General features: G+C 46.3%; 2 protein-coding genes across 4 annotated transcripts; both read right to left on the reverse strand.

Moving 5' to 3' along the window:
* Positions 1-136: 136 nt before the first annotated feature.
* fdft1 (farnesyl-diphosphate farnesyltransferase 1) lies at positions 137-5,890 on the reverse strand. Of its 3 annotated transcripts, none has more exons than XM_077552031.1 (8): positions 5,873-5,890; positions 3,745-3,842; positions 2,829-3,012; positions 2,627-2,755; positions 2,254-2,445; positions 1,992-2,168; positions 1,155-1,307; positions 137-1,009 (listed from the first exon to the last, which is right to left on the reverse strand). In XM_077552031.1, exons 2-8 carry the CDS (start codon positions 3,834-3,836, stop codon positions 788-790), a joined length of 1,149 nt encoding a protein of 382 aa, XP_077408157.1. In that variant the 5' UTR covers positions 3,837-3,842; positions 5,873-5,890; the 3' UTR covers positions 137-787. The 3 variants fall into 3 exon arrangements, with proteins under 3 accessions (XP_077408157.1, XP_077408156.1, XP_077408155.1); XM_077552030.1 differs by lacking the exon at positions 5,873-5,890 and adding an exon at positions 4,969-5,835; XM_077552029.1 differs by lacking the exon at positions 5,873-5,890 and having other exon boundaries at positions 3,745-5,838.
* A 270-nt stretch (positions 5,891-6,160) lies between these two features.
* Positions 6,161-13,844, reverse strand: gata4 (GATA binding protein 4). The gene is made up of 6 exons (XM_077552037.1): positions 12,012-13,844; positions 9,022-9,188; positions 7,956-8,081; positions 7,799-7,880; positions 7,538-7,695; positions 6,161-7,476 (listed from the first exon to the last, which is right to left on the reverse strand). Exons 1-6 carry the CDS (start codon positions 12,577-12,579, stop codon positions 7,348-7,350), a joined length of 1,230 nt encoding a protein of 409 aa, XP_077408163.1. The 5' UTR covers positions 12,580-13,844; the 3' UTR covers positions 6,161-7,347.

The raw sequence follows: 13,844 nt of genomic DNA on the forward strand, positions 1-13,844 counted from the left end.
GTGCAGCTGAAAATTGTTCTTGATTAGCACGACGGACGACGCCGATCACGTGACATGGCAACGCTTGCCTCGCTTCGCCAGCTGTGCCTTCGTCGCGCGCGCGTTAGTACAAAATAGGAAACAGATTTCCACTCGATTTGGAAACTGACAGAATACATTTTTATTTGTCATATGCGAAATACAAGCTACAACTTAAAACAAAGTCCAACAAAAACAATCATTTTTGGAGAGTGGAGGCAGCGGACACTTAAAAAAAAAAAATCATGGATGAACTTTGTCCAAAATGGCCGACTTCCTGTTCAATTGCGAGACTTTCCTTTGTGTCGTTATCGTCCACCACATTTTGCGTCCATTTTGTCCATCAAACTTTGACGCCATGCTGAGTCCATATTAGGACCCCCCCTAAAAAAGAGTATTTTTTTTTTCATGGATCACGTGACCACTGACCTTTCCACTCCAATTTGAGTCCATCAGTCAAGCTGGTGCCACGCAGTTTTTTTAAAATGTATTTCTTGCTTTGTTTTGAAGCGAGTGTGTTTTGTGTCAGTGCAGGCCAAGAAAGAAGCAGATTTTCCCGGCCGGCCGCTGTAGCAAAATGACAAGAGTAGAAAAAAACGAAGGATCGCGTGTGCATTTTTGGGATGACTGAGACTCTCCACACTTCACTCTGCAGCCACAGGAACATGCGAGCTTACAAATACCGAAGAGCATTTTGGTGTCGGTCCAGCCCAACAGCCTCCCTGCACGCAACCTGCTACAACGCGCCGCCATCTGGCGTCGTCCGCATTTACTGTCCCTGCATGTCGGCGGCCGCCTGCGACTGCGCGGCGGCGGCGCTCAGGTACTGCCAGCTGACGGCCGCCAGCAGCATGGCTGCCGACAGGTACACGGGCGACAGGTGGGGGCTCCTGACGGGCAGGCCGGACGTCTGACATTTCTCCCGAATCAGCGCCAGGATGCGAAGCGTCTCGTCCCGGGACGGGTCGGCCGGCGAAACCTTGCGCAGGATCTGCGAAGGAAACGCAGCGGTTGGAAAGGTTGCCGATTGCTGGACGTCCTTTGGACTTTTGTTCCTGTCATCAAGGAGGCCTTACAGGTGGTCTGCACTTATTGATTGTACATTTGAAAAGCGATGGAGAAAAAAAGATGGCCACCTCTTGGCTGTACTGGCAGATGAGGTTCTGCACGGCCGGCATGTTGGTGGCCTCCATCATGAGCGTGACGGCTTGTCCCTTGCGGATTTTCACCACGCCCTGAAACACTCTGGGGTTGTTGTAGCACGACGACAGTGTCGCTATCGCCATCACCTGCTCAACAAAGGAATTGCACATAAGTCAACATGAACTCACAGTTTGCCACCCCAGGATTCACATTTGCACACTTTTTTTGTCCCCCGTCCAATTTTTCAGAGAAAAATATCGAGTTATAGCAATTATTATTATTTTTTTAAATTCATTTCTTTATTTTTTAAACAGATGCAATTTAGATGTGGACGTGTCTGCTGAGTTGCGACTGGAATTGCGCCTGTAAAGGCTTTCGTCAATAATCGTGCATTAAAAACATTTGTGGCGTTAAAGGACCTTTAACTCAAAATGAACGCACTCATTTTGACACTCCTTGCGCAGACTTTTTTCTTAACTCATTGACTGGCAGCCATTTTGACTGAAGCAACCCCCTTTGCTCTTGGCCGTTTTACTGAATGTTGACTCATTTTGCAAGGACCACAGAATATTGTGTTCTATGGTTATAAAAACATGGAACCTACCAAAAGAAAGATTAGCGGCTCGTCTTTCATCAGGAAAAAAAAGTATATTTGTATCCGTTTTGCAGCAATTAACATTAGAATATAGCTAAGTTTCATCGTTATTCCCAAATGTATCTAGAATTGTGAGTAATTGAGTTTCTTTGCAACATGGCCCTGGTTGATCTCTTCTACTCTGCTACTCTACTCTAAAATGCATTCCAATGTCTTCCCTCCCCGTTGGCCTCACCTGCGGGATAGCGCAGAAGTTGAAGACGCTTTGGTTGCGCAGGCGCGCCAGGTAGGCGATGACGTCCGGCACGTGGCGCAGCGCATCCGTGACCAGCAGGTTGAGGCACGCCAGAGCCGATTCCAACTTGTCGGGCTGCGCCAGGTCCTCCAGACGGCCCGCAAACTGGCTCCACGCCTCGCGTTCACAAAACACAACTGCGTCAAATTGTTCAACAAGCAAGTGAAGCGATGCATGCAATGCAAATATATTGCGTTCGCACCTCCTGCGGCCAGAAGGCCCGCCCCTCCTTGGTGTCCTCCAGATAGTCTCGGATGATGTTGGTCTTCTGCAGGAAGAGGCCCATGGAGTTGGCCAAGTCGGCGTCCCAGCCCACCTGCGGCTCCTCCAGCTGGGACGCCGAGAAGAGGCGGGACAGGCCGATGCCCACCAGCCCCGCCACATAGTGGCAATACTGCACACACAACGGCAAATGTTTGCTTCGGCTTGTTTTTTTTTGCTGACTGCATGTGAAAACGGCACCAGAGAACTGCTGATGCCAAGCACATCGTTGTCAGTCTTTTCAGTCGAACTTGGAAACAAATGCGTGAACGTGACTTTTGGAGCTGTTGGAGTAAGAAAAGAAGGCTTGTCACCTCGTCCCACTCCTTCATGGATCCCACTTTCTTCTCCAGGAATTGGGCCATTCCCACCCCCATGCGGTGGCAGATGTCCGAGATCACCTCGCGGTATTCTTCAGCCAGGTTTCGGAATTCCAACGATATCTGAGCATTGACAAATATTGACCCCAAAGCGCAAAAAGAACGTTTGCGGCCTTTGGATGGAAAAGCTGCTGACCGTGGGAAAGTCCTCCAGAACTTGCCGGTCTTTCTCTTGGCTCTCGCTGAAGCTCCAGGCGTCCTGGTACAGGTACGAGTGGAAATCGTTGAGCATGGGAACCTTCCTGTGCAGGGGGATGCTCATGTCGTCTTCCACCGTGTCCAACGCACGCAGCACCAGGTAGAAAATGCACACGGCGTGTCTACAAGAAGAAGAGCAATTTTCTCAACAAGTGGTCATCCAACCACAAGGGGGCGAAAGCAAGGTTGAGGCTTCATTAAGATGACCAAATAAGGCAGCATGTTACACACACGCTACACAATTCATGTTTGTTTAACCAATTGACATTTATTCTAAAATAATTCTTGTAAAGTTTAATTTCTCCCTGAAATGGTTTTGATAGTGTTTGCTTAAAAGCGGTGCAGTAAACCTGCTTAAAGAAAAACAAGTGTAATTAACTGTAAAAAATAAATAACTAATCTTTTGTAAAATAAATAAATAAATCTTTTATGTGGCAATGGGCAAGTGAATGTTTTGTATCATATGTCGGGATGAATAAATGACTTTAGTCTATTAAGCTTAAGCCCATTTACCTTTGCTTTTAAATGGAGGTATGTTTTGTGTGAGTGAATGTTTGATGTCATATAAATGCAATGTTGGGTTGTTGATGATTGAATTGTGTAAAATGGACCTTTTAATTGTATTATATTTGTTTGACTGCATTGTCAAAATCATATCCCTGATACGATAAATGATTGTGATTCCCAATTGTGCTTACAATAGTGAAGAAAAATAAATAATAGTGCAGCCTTACGCGTTACGTGAATCCGACTGGCGCGCGGACCATGGGGACACGCCCCTGTCGGCGGAGGCCACGCTTGTTTGTGTACGACAACCCCCACCTCCCCCCTCCTTCCTTTTCTCCCCCCCTCACCTTAGCTCGCCGTCCAAGGCCTGAATGACAGCCGCGAAGCTCCTGCTGGTCTGGTTCAGGTACACGTAGCACGTCCTCAGGCTCTGGCTCATGGACTCCTGGCACGACAGACAACACAAGGCCGCGTGACGACCGATGGCCGCCGCTCTCGGGACGCTCGCCGAGCGGGCGGCCTCTCGCAGGCCCCGCTCGCCGTCGCGCTTCCGACCGGACAGCAGCAGCGAGCGGGGGCAAGCGGCCGTCGGGCCCCGCGGCGCCGCCGACAGGGAGCGCTTGAGCACGGCCAGCGAGATGGGACACTTGCAGCACGCCCCGGCGGCCATGCGACGTCAGTGGAGCCCGAGCGGGCGTGCGCCGAGCGGGCGTGCGTGAGGACGCCGCGGCGGCTTGGCTGCTTTGGGCGGCGTGCAGACGCAGAGGGCGAGCAGCGGAGTCCCGAGCCAACCTTGGAGGGGGCACTTGGCACTCCAACGCCACTCAACGTGTTGTTGGAGTCGCGACGGGGGAGCCCCGCCTTCCTCAGCAACTACTTTCCTAGACGTGCTCAAATGGACGCCATATTTGAGAGTGATTCGTTCGTCACCGTCGCCGCCATATTGCATGTGTCAATAAACGCGGAAAGAAGCTCCGTTTACGACGTACACTCACTCTTAAGACGAGTCAGTGTAAGCATAAATATATGGCGCATTCGTTCATCCAAAAATATACCTAATTAAATGTTCAAAATAGTTTTTATTAAATAAAAAAAATTAAAGGTTAAAACTGCATCTTATCTGTTAATAAGATATTCATGTATTTAATATTTCAGTACTTTTTTGCACAACTTGAGACTGTATAACAAGGAGCGTAACTGCAAAATGTTTCGGTGCCAGTTGTAACATCACAAAACACTAACCTCTGTCGACATCTAGTGGCGGACAAGTGTAATAGCACAAACCTGTGGCTCAACACTGGATCGACACTTCTAAAATGACGCCATTTGCGAACACGTCGACGTCATACTGTATGCTGCAACGTTCTGGAATGTATTGCTCATTTATTTATACTAATAAAACAACGTTTTGAGTCGTCCGTGTTGATACTTGCCGGGGTGACATTGGCATTAAAAACGTGGGATTAGCGGTCAAAACTCTTACATGAAAAGTCAGCCAACATCTTGTAGAAGATATGAAAGCTGATTTATTTCTCTCCCTTTAGATGACATGTTTTTCCATTTTTACTCACGTAATCCAATTTGGGCATGACGGCTCGGCAAGCTCCCATTTTAAATTTCAAGAGGTTGTAAATCTCTTCCGGGTGTCCCAGAGACTTGACGACGTCCATGTTGCCTCCTTAATCGGACAGTAGGAAGCGTGAAAAATATGCGCGTGGATGCTCTCCATCTACGAGGAGAAAAATGGAAAGATGCGCGAAGCTATATTGAAGGACTGGGCTGCGCTTTCAGTCTCCCGGCTGAGGCCAGATCGACTCACGCCTCCCATTGGCTGCCATCGCATGGGCTCAGAGCGGCAGTGGCCAATGAGCGAGCGGAGCGGCTGGTGTGACGTCCCGCCTTCACGTACGTCACCACAGCTCGGCTTTTCATTGGCTCTTTGTTCATTCATCATCCCAGGTGTAATCCAACCTGGCAACCACAAGGCTCGTGGGAACGTACACTAGGCCGCGATTGGTCCGCTTGTGAGAGGAACGCCCACTTTTGATATTGAAAATACAAAAATATTGGAAATCACGCACTTACACAATAGCTTGATGATTACTTACATAAGGTACACAAACTATTTAAGGGTTAGGGTTAGGGTTAGTTACTATAATTATAATTTAGTAGACACCAACTAATAAAAAAAATGGAACAAAAGGTTGATACACAGGTTAATTCTATAATCTGTCTTTAATTTTATAGCACGTCATGATATGTCAAGTTTAGCTAGTCGAACAAAGACACATTATTTGTTGTAAATATTGTTTTCCAGACCACTTAAGTGAAATTAATTGGATCATTTCTTGCGGTACACTTGTTGGGAATCACTGACCTATCCAATACAAATGGAATATTCTCCATTGGAAAATCATTTAAAAAAAAGCAATCGCAGTGTTGGTGTTGTCCGGCATATTTGTGGTATGCACTTACCTGTTACACGCTGAAAAACTCACCTCCCCATGTGTGATATTTCTAAAAGGTTTGCTTTCAGCTCGTCTTTTGGCGTCACGGAGCCAAGCTGAGAGGAGGACCTTCCTTTCCGCAGGACTGTCTTAAAAAAAAAAGTTATGCTTTGCTGCCATCTTGTGGCATCTACAGGCAATTACAAAGCCTAACCCTAACCCAGAGTCGTGAGAAATTAAGGACACCGTATTTCTATTATTTGTTTAAAATGCTAAAGATGATAGAACAAGACTGAAATTAAATGTTGAAAAATAAACAAGTTGACTTCTCTTTATTAAACATAAATGACAACATGTCATCTCAACACATTTGCATCGTGTTGCAGCACACAGAGAAGCGAGTGTTGGTCGTGTCACGTCAAATGCGCCTTCTGACTTTTTGCAACCGAGCCCAAAAAAATATCAATGCTTTTAATAGATACTGGAGTGGAGAGCCCTTAATTGCATGTCAATAAAAGTTGCTATAGTTGTTATCATATACCACATTTACACACTTGCCACAAAAAAATACTGTACAGTCATTATGATACACAATGAAAGCTTGCGCTTGCTGAACTGGATGCCAATTGGCCGATTATGTTGCCTGCAAATAAATAAGACTGTGGAACAGGATGGCCAAAGCCAGAAGCACAAACCAGTAGACAAGAACACAAAGGGCTCTTTTTGGGTGCAAAGCGCGGTCTGACTGGAGTTTTCTTTCTGGTGGTATTTTTGTAAACACGCAGTCAGTTACAAAGGGGCATCTGCGCCATGGTGGGAGTGAACACAGCCGTCTTGCTGGAGGAGAAATTCAGCGTTGTGTGCCTGGCGGAAGCGTAAACTTCCACCTGCTTTTAGCTGCGCAAAAGTTTCAGGCGGCCAAAAAACCCAACACGAGCTCAGTCTGCCCAGCGTGACGCAGCGCGGTCTGACAAATTCCCAAACAAGCTAAAGGAGGCTACGGAAACAAAATACAGCCCAAAAAGTTGAAATGCGTAAAATAAGGAAAATTGACAAATGATCTTTGCCACTTTATGTCATTTCTCCATATAAGAATGGACTTTTAACACAACATCTGGCCAGTTTAATAATAATAATAATAATAATAATTTGGGATCTTTACAAAATGAAAATGTTGCCATCATTTGAAAGACTTTGCAGATAATATGATGTGGACATTTTGTGGCTAAAACTTCCCAAGCTTGGCCAAGTAACCCTGAAATGTCAACACTGTTGCACGATTCCGTCAGCTGCGGCGCGCGTGTGCAAATGTGTCAATACTGACCTGCAAATTGAACTCTGACCTGCTTATTGTGTCACAGGGTTGCTGTCAAAAGCTGCTTTTCAAATCAAGAGAGCGCTCGGTCGCTCGCTCGGTCGCTCGCTCGGTCGCTCGCTCGGTCGCTCGCTCGGTCGGAACGAAGCTCGTCACGGTGCTGCTCTGTGAAGCTCCGCAGTTTCTTTCTAAGCCAAGATCAGGTTGTTCCAGGGCTCGGCTTTGGAGCCCGCAGAGCCGGCGTGGCCCCCAGGGGCCATCTTGAGAGCGAGGGTCCCGCCTTGAGCCGTCATGTAGGCGGGCAGGGCGGAAAACGGCTGCAAAAGGTCAACAAATATTCAAACCCTCGTACAAAAGTGAAGTCCAATTTGTTTGTACCTGCGCGTGTGCGCCGTTGTGTGCGTATAAAGCCAGAGTCTCGGGTTCCGACTTGATCTGCCGGGCCTCCTCGTTCATGGCGGGGGAGGAGGAGGAGGAGGCGGGGCCGCGGGGAGTGCTGCTCGGTGTCATGGGCGTCCCGTCGGCGCTCAGCGGTCCTGCGGGGCGCCGCGTTGATGTTGAGCACACAAACACAACATGGCAGGAAGTTGCGGCCAAATATGGTCATGTAGCGTCTGATGAATACAATTGGAAGCTAACCAGTTTGGCTCTTGCTCAGGTTCTTGGGTTTGCGCTTGCGGGTCTGGATCCCTTCTTTCTTCATGGCGAGGGGTCGCGGGACCTGCCGAAAAACCGGATTTGGCCTCTCCGTCAATTGAACAAACATGAAGCGCTTTTCCTCCTCTTGAGTTTTTACCCCGTGCAGCTTCATGTAGAGGCCGCAGGCGTTGCACACGGGTTCGCCGTCGACGTTCCGTCGCCAAAGGGTGGTGGTGGTGGTGTGACAGTTGGTGCAGGACAGGCCCACCCGCCGAGACGCCGACTGGAGGACACGGACGTGCGGTGCGCGTCGCAACGGGGACACAAAACAGCAACAATGGACGAGGCTTCCATTTTATTGGGGGGGAAAAAAACTGCTTTGTTGCAGTTCTTTCTTCGTGGTTCTACTAAACCGCTCATTTCTCTTATTTGAATAACAAGAGTCTTGTTCACATTTCCTTAAAGGGATGTTATACGAGTCTTGTTTTTTCAAAAGGGTGAGAAATACGGAGGCCCTTAAAGCATACGTGGCAAACTCCGGTCCTTTGAATCCTAATTCATCGCATGACTTCAATAGTTAACTCACGATTAATCACAAATTTTTTATAGGTTCTAAAATGGACAATAAAATATTTTTCATACTCTTGATAACATAAAGTGCAAACAGAACGTTAAACTAACAATGATGCAGTCATTCCATAATAATTCATACAATTGAGTTAAAGTTAAAAATAAGTTTGATATTGGTTTGTGTTGAGGTCATTTTTCTGCCCCTAGATGGCATAATTGCATCTGTAAGACGGTGACAGCTCAGTTTTCAATTTTTCTTTTCGTATTAACAACTATCTCATCTTTTTACATGAAGCACATTTGTGCACATTCTGAAAATTGTCAAATACAACTTGACGCCAGTCGCCACAAATATGCGCATTGTTATTAAATGAAATCATTCACGCTAAATGTTGACGACTTTGCAAGTAAGCGGCAGCCATTAATCGTGCGTCAAAAAAAAAAGGAGTGGCATTAAAGGAACTTTAAATGACCTGAAAATGAACAAACTCATTTCGACAAATGATTTCCGATGTGTTTAGAGGTAAGAAAACGAAAAGCACGGTGTCTCTTTTTGGGGTGACTTTGTAAGGTCATGTGTGCCGCGTGCGTGCGTGCGTCCACACGCGGCACGAAGACGAAGACGGCGCGTCCCCGCTTTGCTTGGGACTCACCAGTCGTCTCTGCGGCTTGATGAGCGGCCTGTTGATGCCGTTCATCTTGTGGTAGAGGCCGCAGGCGTTGCACAGGTAGTGCCCCGTGCCGTCCCGCCTCCACAGCGGCGTGGACATGGCCCCGCAGTTGACGCACTCTCGACCCTCGGCAAAGTCATCGAAAAGGTCTGCAAGGGGACGCCAGAGCATCGTCAGCACACGGACGCATCCAAGAGACGACTTCAACCGTCAAACATGCGAAATGCCTTTCATTCCAAAATGGAGGATTTAGTCCAGGTGGGAGGAATTGTGAAGCGGTCCGAATGTTAGCAAAAGCTTGGGGCTTCAGCTAGAAGGGCAAAAAAAAGGAAAAGATCACTAGAACAACTTGGGCTTACTGAGAGGGATTTGGTGGCAGCTTTTGAAGGAGATGAGTTGATTGGTTGCTGGAAGCCACGTCCCAGATTCAAGAGGGTGTGCACACTTTTGCAACGACACTTATTTATTTTCGACTTCCCCTCTCAAAAAGATGTCGTGTTTATCAGCGCTCAAAACCGTTGAACGACCGTGCTCTCTTACTTTAATATCACAACTGGCTGTCATTTCAACAGGGGTGTGTAGACTTTTCATCTACGCTATATGCAATGGTCTTAAAAATAAATAAATGCTATTTTTTTTTAACCAATGAAATAATCAAATCAAATCAAATGAAGACGACGGATGAAGGAATTGATTTGAAGATGCACGTTATAACAATGCAACTTTGATTCCTTGCATTTCAAAATCCAACCAAAAATGAACTTCGTCGCTGGCAACCCAGCAAAAAACGATCTCTGACGTCTATAGTCGTCGGTGGTAGCGAATGTGTTATAATGAGAGATTGAAAATGAAAAACGCCCGCAATTGAACCTGCCGACGTAACCAGAAGATTTGTTGTCGTCAAAACCACTTGAAATTGTGGCTTCAAATCAAGCTCAAGTTGAAGGCAAAGTTGAAGGCGGGCGACTCGTCACGGGCCGAGACTTTAGAAGCGGCGCCGCCGGCCGCCATTTTGCTCCTCCCAAGAAGCCTTTTCCAGGCCATCCTAAACATTTACAGTCTTGAACTTGAAGGGTCGCGAGTAGAAACAGCGCGATTGAGCACGTTTTCAATTTGTTCGACATAAAGCAGAGGACTTTCGACAACTGGAGTTAAATCCATGTTTAAATGATGTTTGCAGCAGGAAACGTGTATATTTTGATGAAAGAATTAGAACTGTAATCACTTTTTTTTTGGACTTGTTACAAACGAGAGACCATCAAACCCCGCCACAAAGCGCAAGCCCCGCCCCTTTACTGACTCATCTGTAGGTTTTCCGTATAGTTTATACAGTATATGAAAATGTCTCAACGAGTCATTTGTTCTTTGATGCGGTGATGAAGTGAAGGACTTTTTATCTTTAATGACATTCTCTTGATATTTTCGCAACCAAAACATTTTTTTTGAATTGGTATTTTTTTAGGATCGATGAACTCGAAGAAAGACGCATCAAGCTTCCAGCCCTGCTTTTGTGCCCCAGCAGGAGGTGCAGGCCCCGGCAATGCTTATCTGGTTGCCCCCCCCCCCCCCCCCCCCTTCCCCCCCAAGAAGATAAAGAAAGGTCTGGAAATAGAGACGCAATGACTCGGAGTCTCGCTGACTATTCTGGGGGGCTCAGATAAGGTGACATGTGACCACCTGCACTTCTTAGTTGGAGCTCATAAGTCCAAATGGATGTTTTTCCCCCTTTTTTTTCCTTTTCTTTTTCCTTTTTTCTTTCCAGCCCGCCTGCCGCCTAATACGAATGTTGCGGCCCGACGACGAGTTGCCGTCCAAGGCTGAGAGCAAAACAAAAGACGAGCAAAGGAAGGCAAACCTTGAGCGCGCGCGCGGAAGCTCGCGTAGTCAACACAAGACAATAAGGCACTTGATGCACTCGCTGCAAATGTCACGCCGCCTCCTTATCAGGACGGCAAATAAAAAAATAATTGAGAAAAAATCAGGAGGACAAAGGTGAAAAAAGTGGGAAAATCAACGGTGAAGTTGGACAAATGTCTATGACGTCATTTTAAAAAGCTGCAATTTCCCTCTGATGATATTAAACGCGTTGTCTTCAACACGATTGTATTGATTGAGTGCTTCTGATCAGCTTTATTTTGATGTGATTTTCGGTGGAGTGGATCAATTGTCGTATCTTTTTCACTCTGTTTTCATCAATTTGATTTGATTGATTTGATCAACCGATTTGGTGATATTATTGTGGCAGAACGTGAATGAGATTTCATCTCCACAATCACATCAAGAAACACTTGGAAAGAAATTCAGGCGTCGTGTGAGCGTGTCGTTCTTGACGGCAATTGATTTGTTTTAAATGAAATGATGTAATAAAAATGGTGTCTCTTATATGTTGAAATCCTGATTATTCAGTTTGAAGTGCTGGTTTAAGAAAAAAAAAAAAGAGTTGCATCCTGAATAAAAATGTAATCGTGATTTTCCCTACATGAAGTGCATATTATAAATGAATGCTGTACAATTCTTCATTGATTTTACAGTTTATTTTTATTATTATTATTTTTGTATGAATAAGACAATTTTGATTTTGTAACTATTGCCCCAAATCAATTTGTGATTAAAGCATCGTGCAGTAATATTTGTTATTCTGGAAGGGAAATATTTCATATTTTGCTAAACGACAATTGAATCGTCAACAATGAAAAAGTTGTGGTTGTGCCTGAGCAGAAGTTTGCAAAAGCGAGATTTCATTTACATTTAAATCAAAAGTTCATTTGGTTGACATTTAACAAGGACATGACAGTTCACTTTTTTTTCGTTTGGCATTTTTGTTATAATCTGAAGAAAAATGCATTTTTGACTGTGAGGGGAGAATGTCATTCAAATGTGTCACTTTTGGGCCTTCCTTCTAAAAAGACAAGTTGACTTATTTATTTATTTCTGAAGGCAATTGCACTTTTGCGTCAACGAAAGCTGCTCACCGATATTGTGATGTCGCGCGTGGCCGGCCGCGTGCGCGCCTGCCGGAAGGCCGTGAAGCGCCGCCGGGTTCTCGAAGGGGGACGCCGGCCACGTTGCGCCCACGTTGCCGCTCAGGTAGGCCGGGTAGGGGCTGTGGTAGGAGCCGCCGGAACCGCCGCCGAGTCCCCGGACGCCGCCGCCGCCGCCGTAGTGCTCTCGGCCTGCGTTGGCCGCCAGCGGGCTTCCGTACGAGGCCGCCGCCGCCGCCGCCGCCGCCGCCGCCGCCGCCGCCACTTGCTCCTTGGCCGCCGGGCTGGCGGCGAAGCTGAAGCGCGGGGACGCCGCGGAGTGGTTGTAGGACGGCGACTCGTGAGGCCAAGCGGAGTGTCCGGACGCGCCCGCACCCGCGCCCGCGCCCGCGGCCGACTGCAGGTAAGGCAGGCCCGGGATCATCTGCGTCACCTGCACGCGCGTGCCGGGCACGTACACCGGCGACGCGCAGGCCGCCGACGACGAGCCGGCGTGCAGGAAGCCGCCCTCGTACCCGGGCTGCCCGTGCACGTTGCTGCTCATCATTCCCGGGTACATGTCCTCGAGGGCCGCATGCACGCGCGCCGACAGACGGTACAAGTTGGCCCACGACAACAACAACAACAATAATAATAATAATAATAATAATTTAGAAAAAAAAAGTAATTGAAGACGTCTGCCTCCTGACGCCGTCCGGTCAAGCACATGCGAGCGATTGAATCTGATCAAATGAACAAGTGTGAAGAGGGACAAAAGAGGAGGAGTGAAGAGAATTCTCAAACCTCGAGCCACATTTCTCGCTCGCTCGTCAAAACCACTGAAAAATGTTAAACATTCTGCGTGTTGAACGACCCAAACTTATCGATCAAAAAACACAACTTACTTTTTCAGTTATTAAACTAATCATCTAAAAAAAAACAAAAACTTTTTGGGTTTGTTTGACCCAACTTTTCGGCTTAATTGCATTACACAATTGAATGTGGTCAAAAATGAATGGAGACCATCATTTTTTTTTTTAGTTATTTCATCCAAAACGTTGCATGAGTCAAATTAAATAATAACCCACAATTGTTTTGTGGTTTATTCATTTGAAGCCATTTGAACTGGGTCAAAAATGAACCAACCTAACTTTGAATTGGGTCAAAAGAAACGAACAACCCACAAAGCAAGCCAATGTTTGGGTTGTTTCGGGGTTGTTTATTTGAGCCCACTTTTGGGGTGATTTTTGACCCAACAGTTTTTTAGAGCGCACAATTCACACAGATAAGAAATATTAATCGTCTTCATCGAAACAGGCTTTTGCCACCAAAGACATTTTGTTAATGACAATTCAAAGATTTTTTCGAAAGAAAAAAATGCACTTCAGTGTTATGTTTATTTATATGTGAAATGTCTTTTTTTTTCTTCCTGAACTTTTTACACAAAAAAGTACATTGATGATTATGCATCATGTTGTTATTATTGAGGCCATCTTGAAAACAAACCCGTCAGACGTGAAGTTGCAAGTGTGACATCTTGTTGCTGCTCGTCTTCTGACTTCAAGCAACACTTGTTTACATTTTCAACTCCTCCTTTATTTGTTTTTTAAAGACTTTGAGAGCTTTGCTACAAAATCAATTCGTTGTGAATCCTTTTCAATGCAATGCATCTTTTCAATGCGTTCCCGCGTGTGCGCAAAGAAGACTTTTGCGAGGTCACGTGCAGCTTGCAGGTGTTGGCGAATGCGGAAGTGTCATCAATGTGTAACCGCTTGCTTTGCTAATAATATTAAGGCGTGTTCACAAGAGTCCAGCCATGAAAACAACCCCCCCCCCCCCAAAAAA

Source organism: Vanacampus margaritifer, chromosome 19 (assembly GCF_051991255.1).
Source record: "Vanacampus margaritifer isolate UIUO_Vmar chromosome 19, RoL_Vmar_1.0, whole genome shotgun sequence".
Classification (NCBI taxonomy): Eukaryota; Metazoa; Chordata; class Actinopteri; order Syngnathiformes; family Syngnathidae; genus Vanacampus; species Vanacampus margaritifer.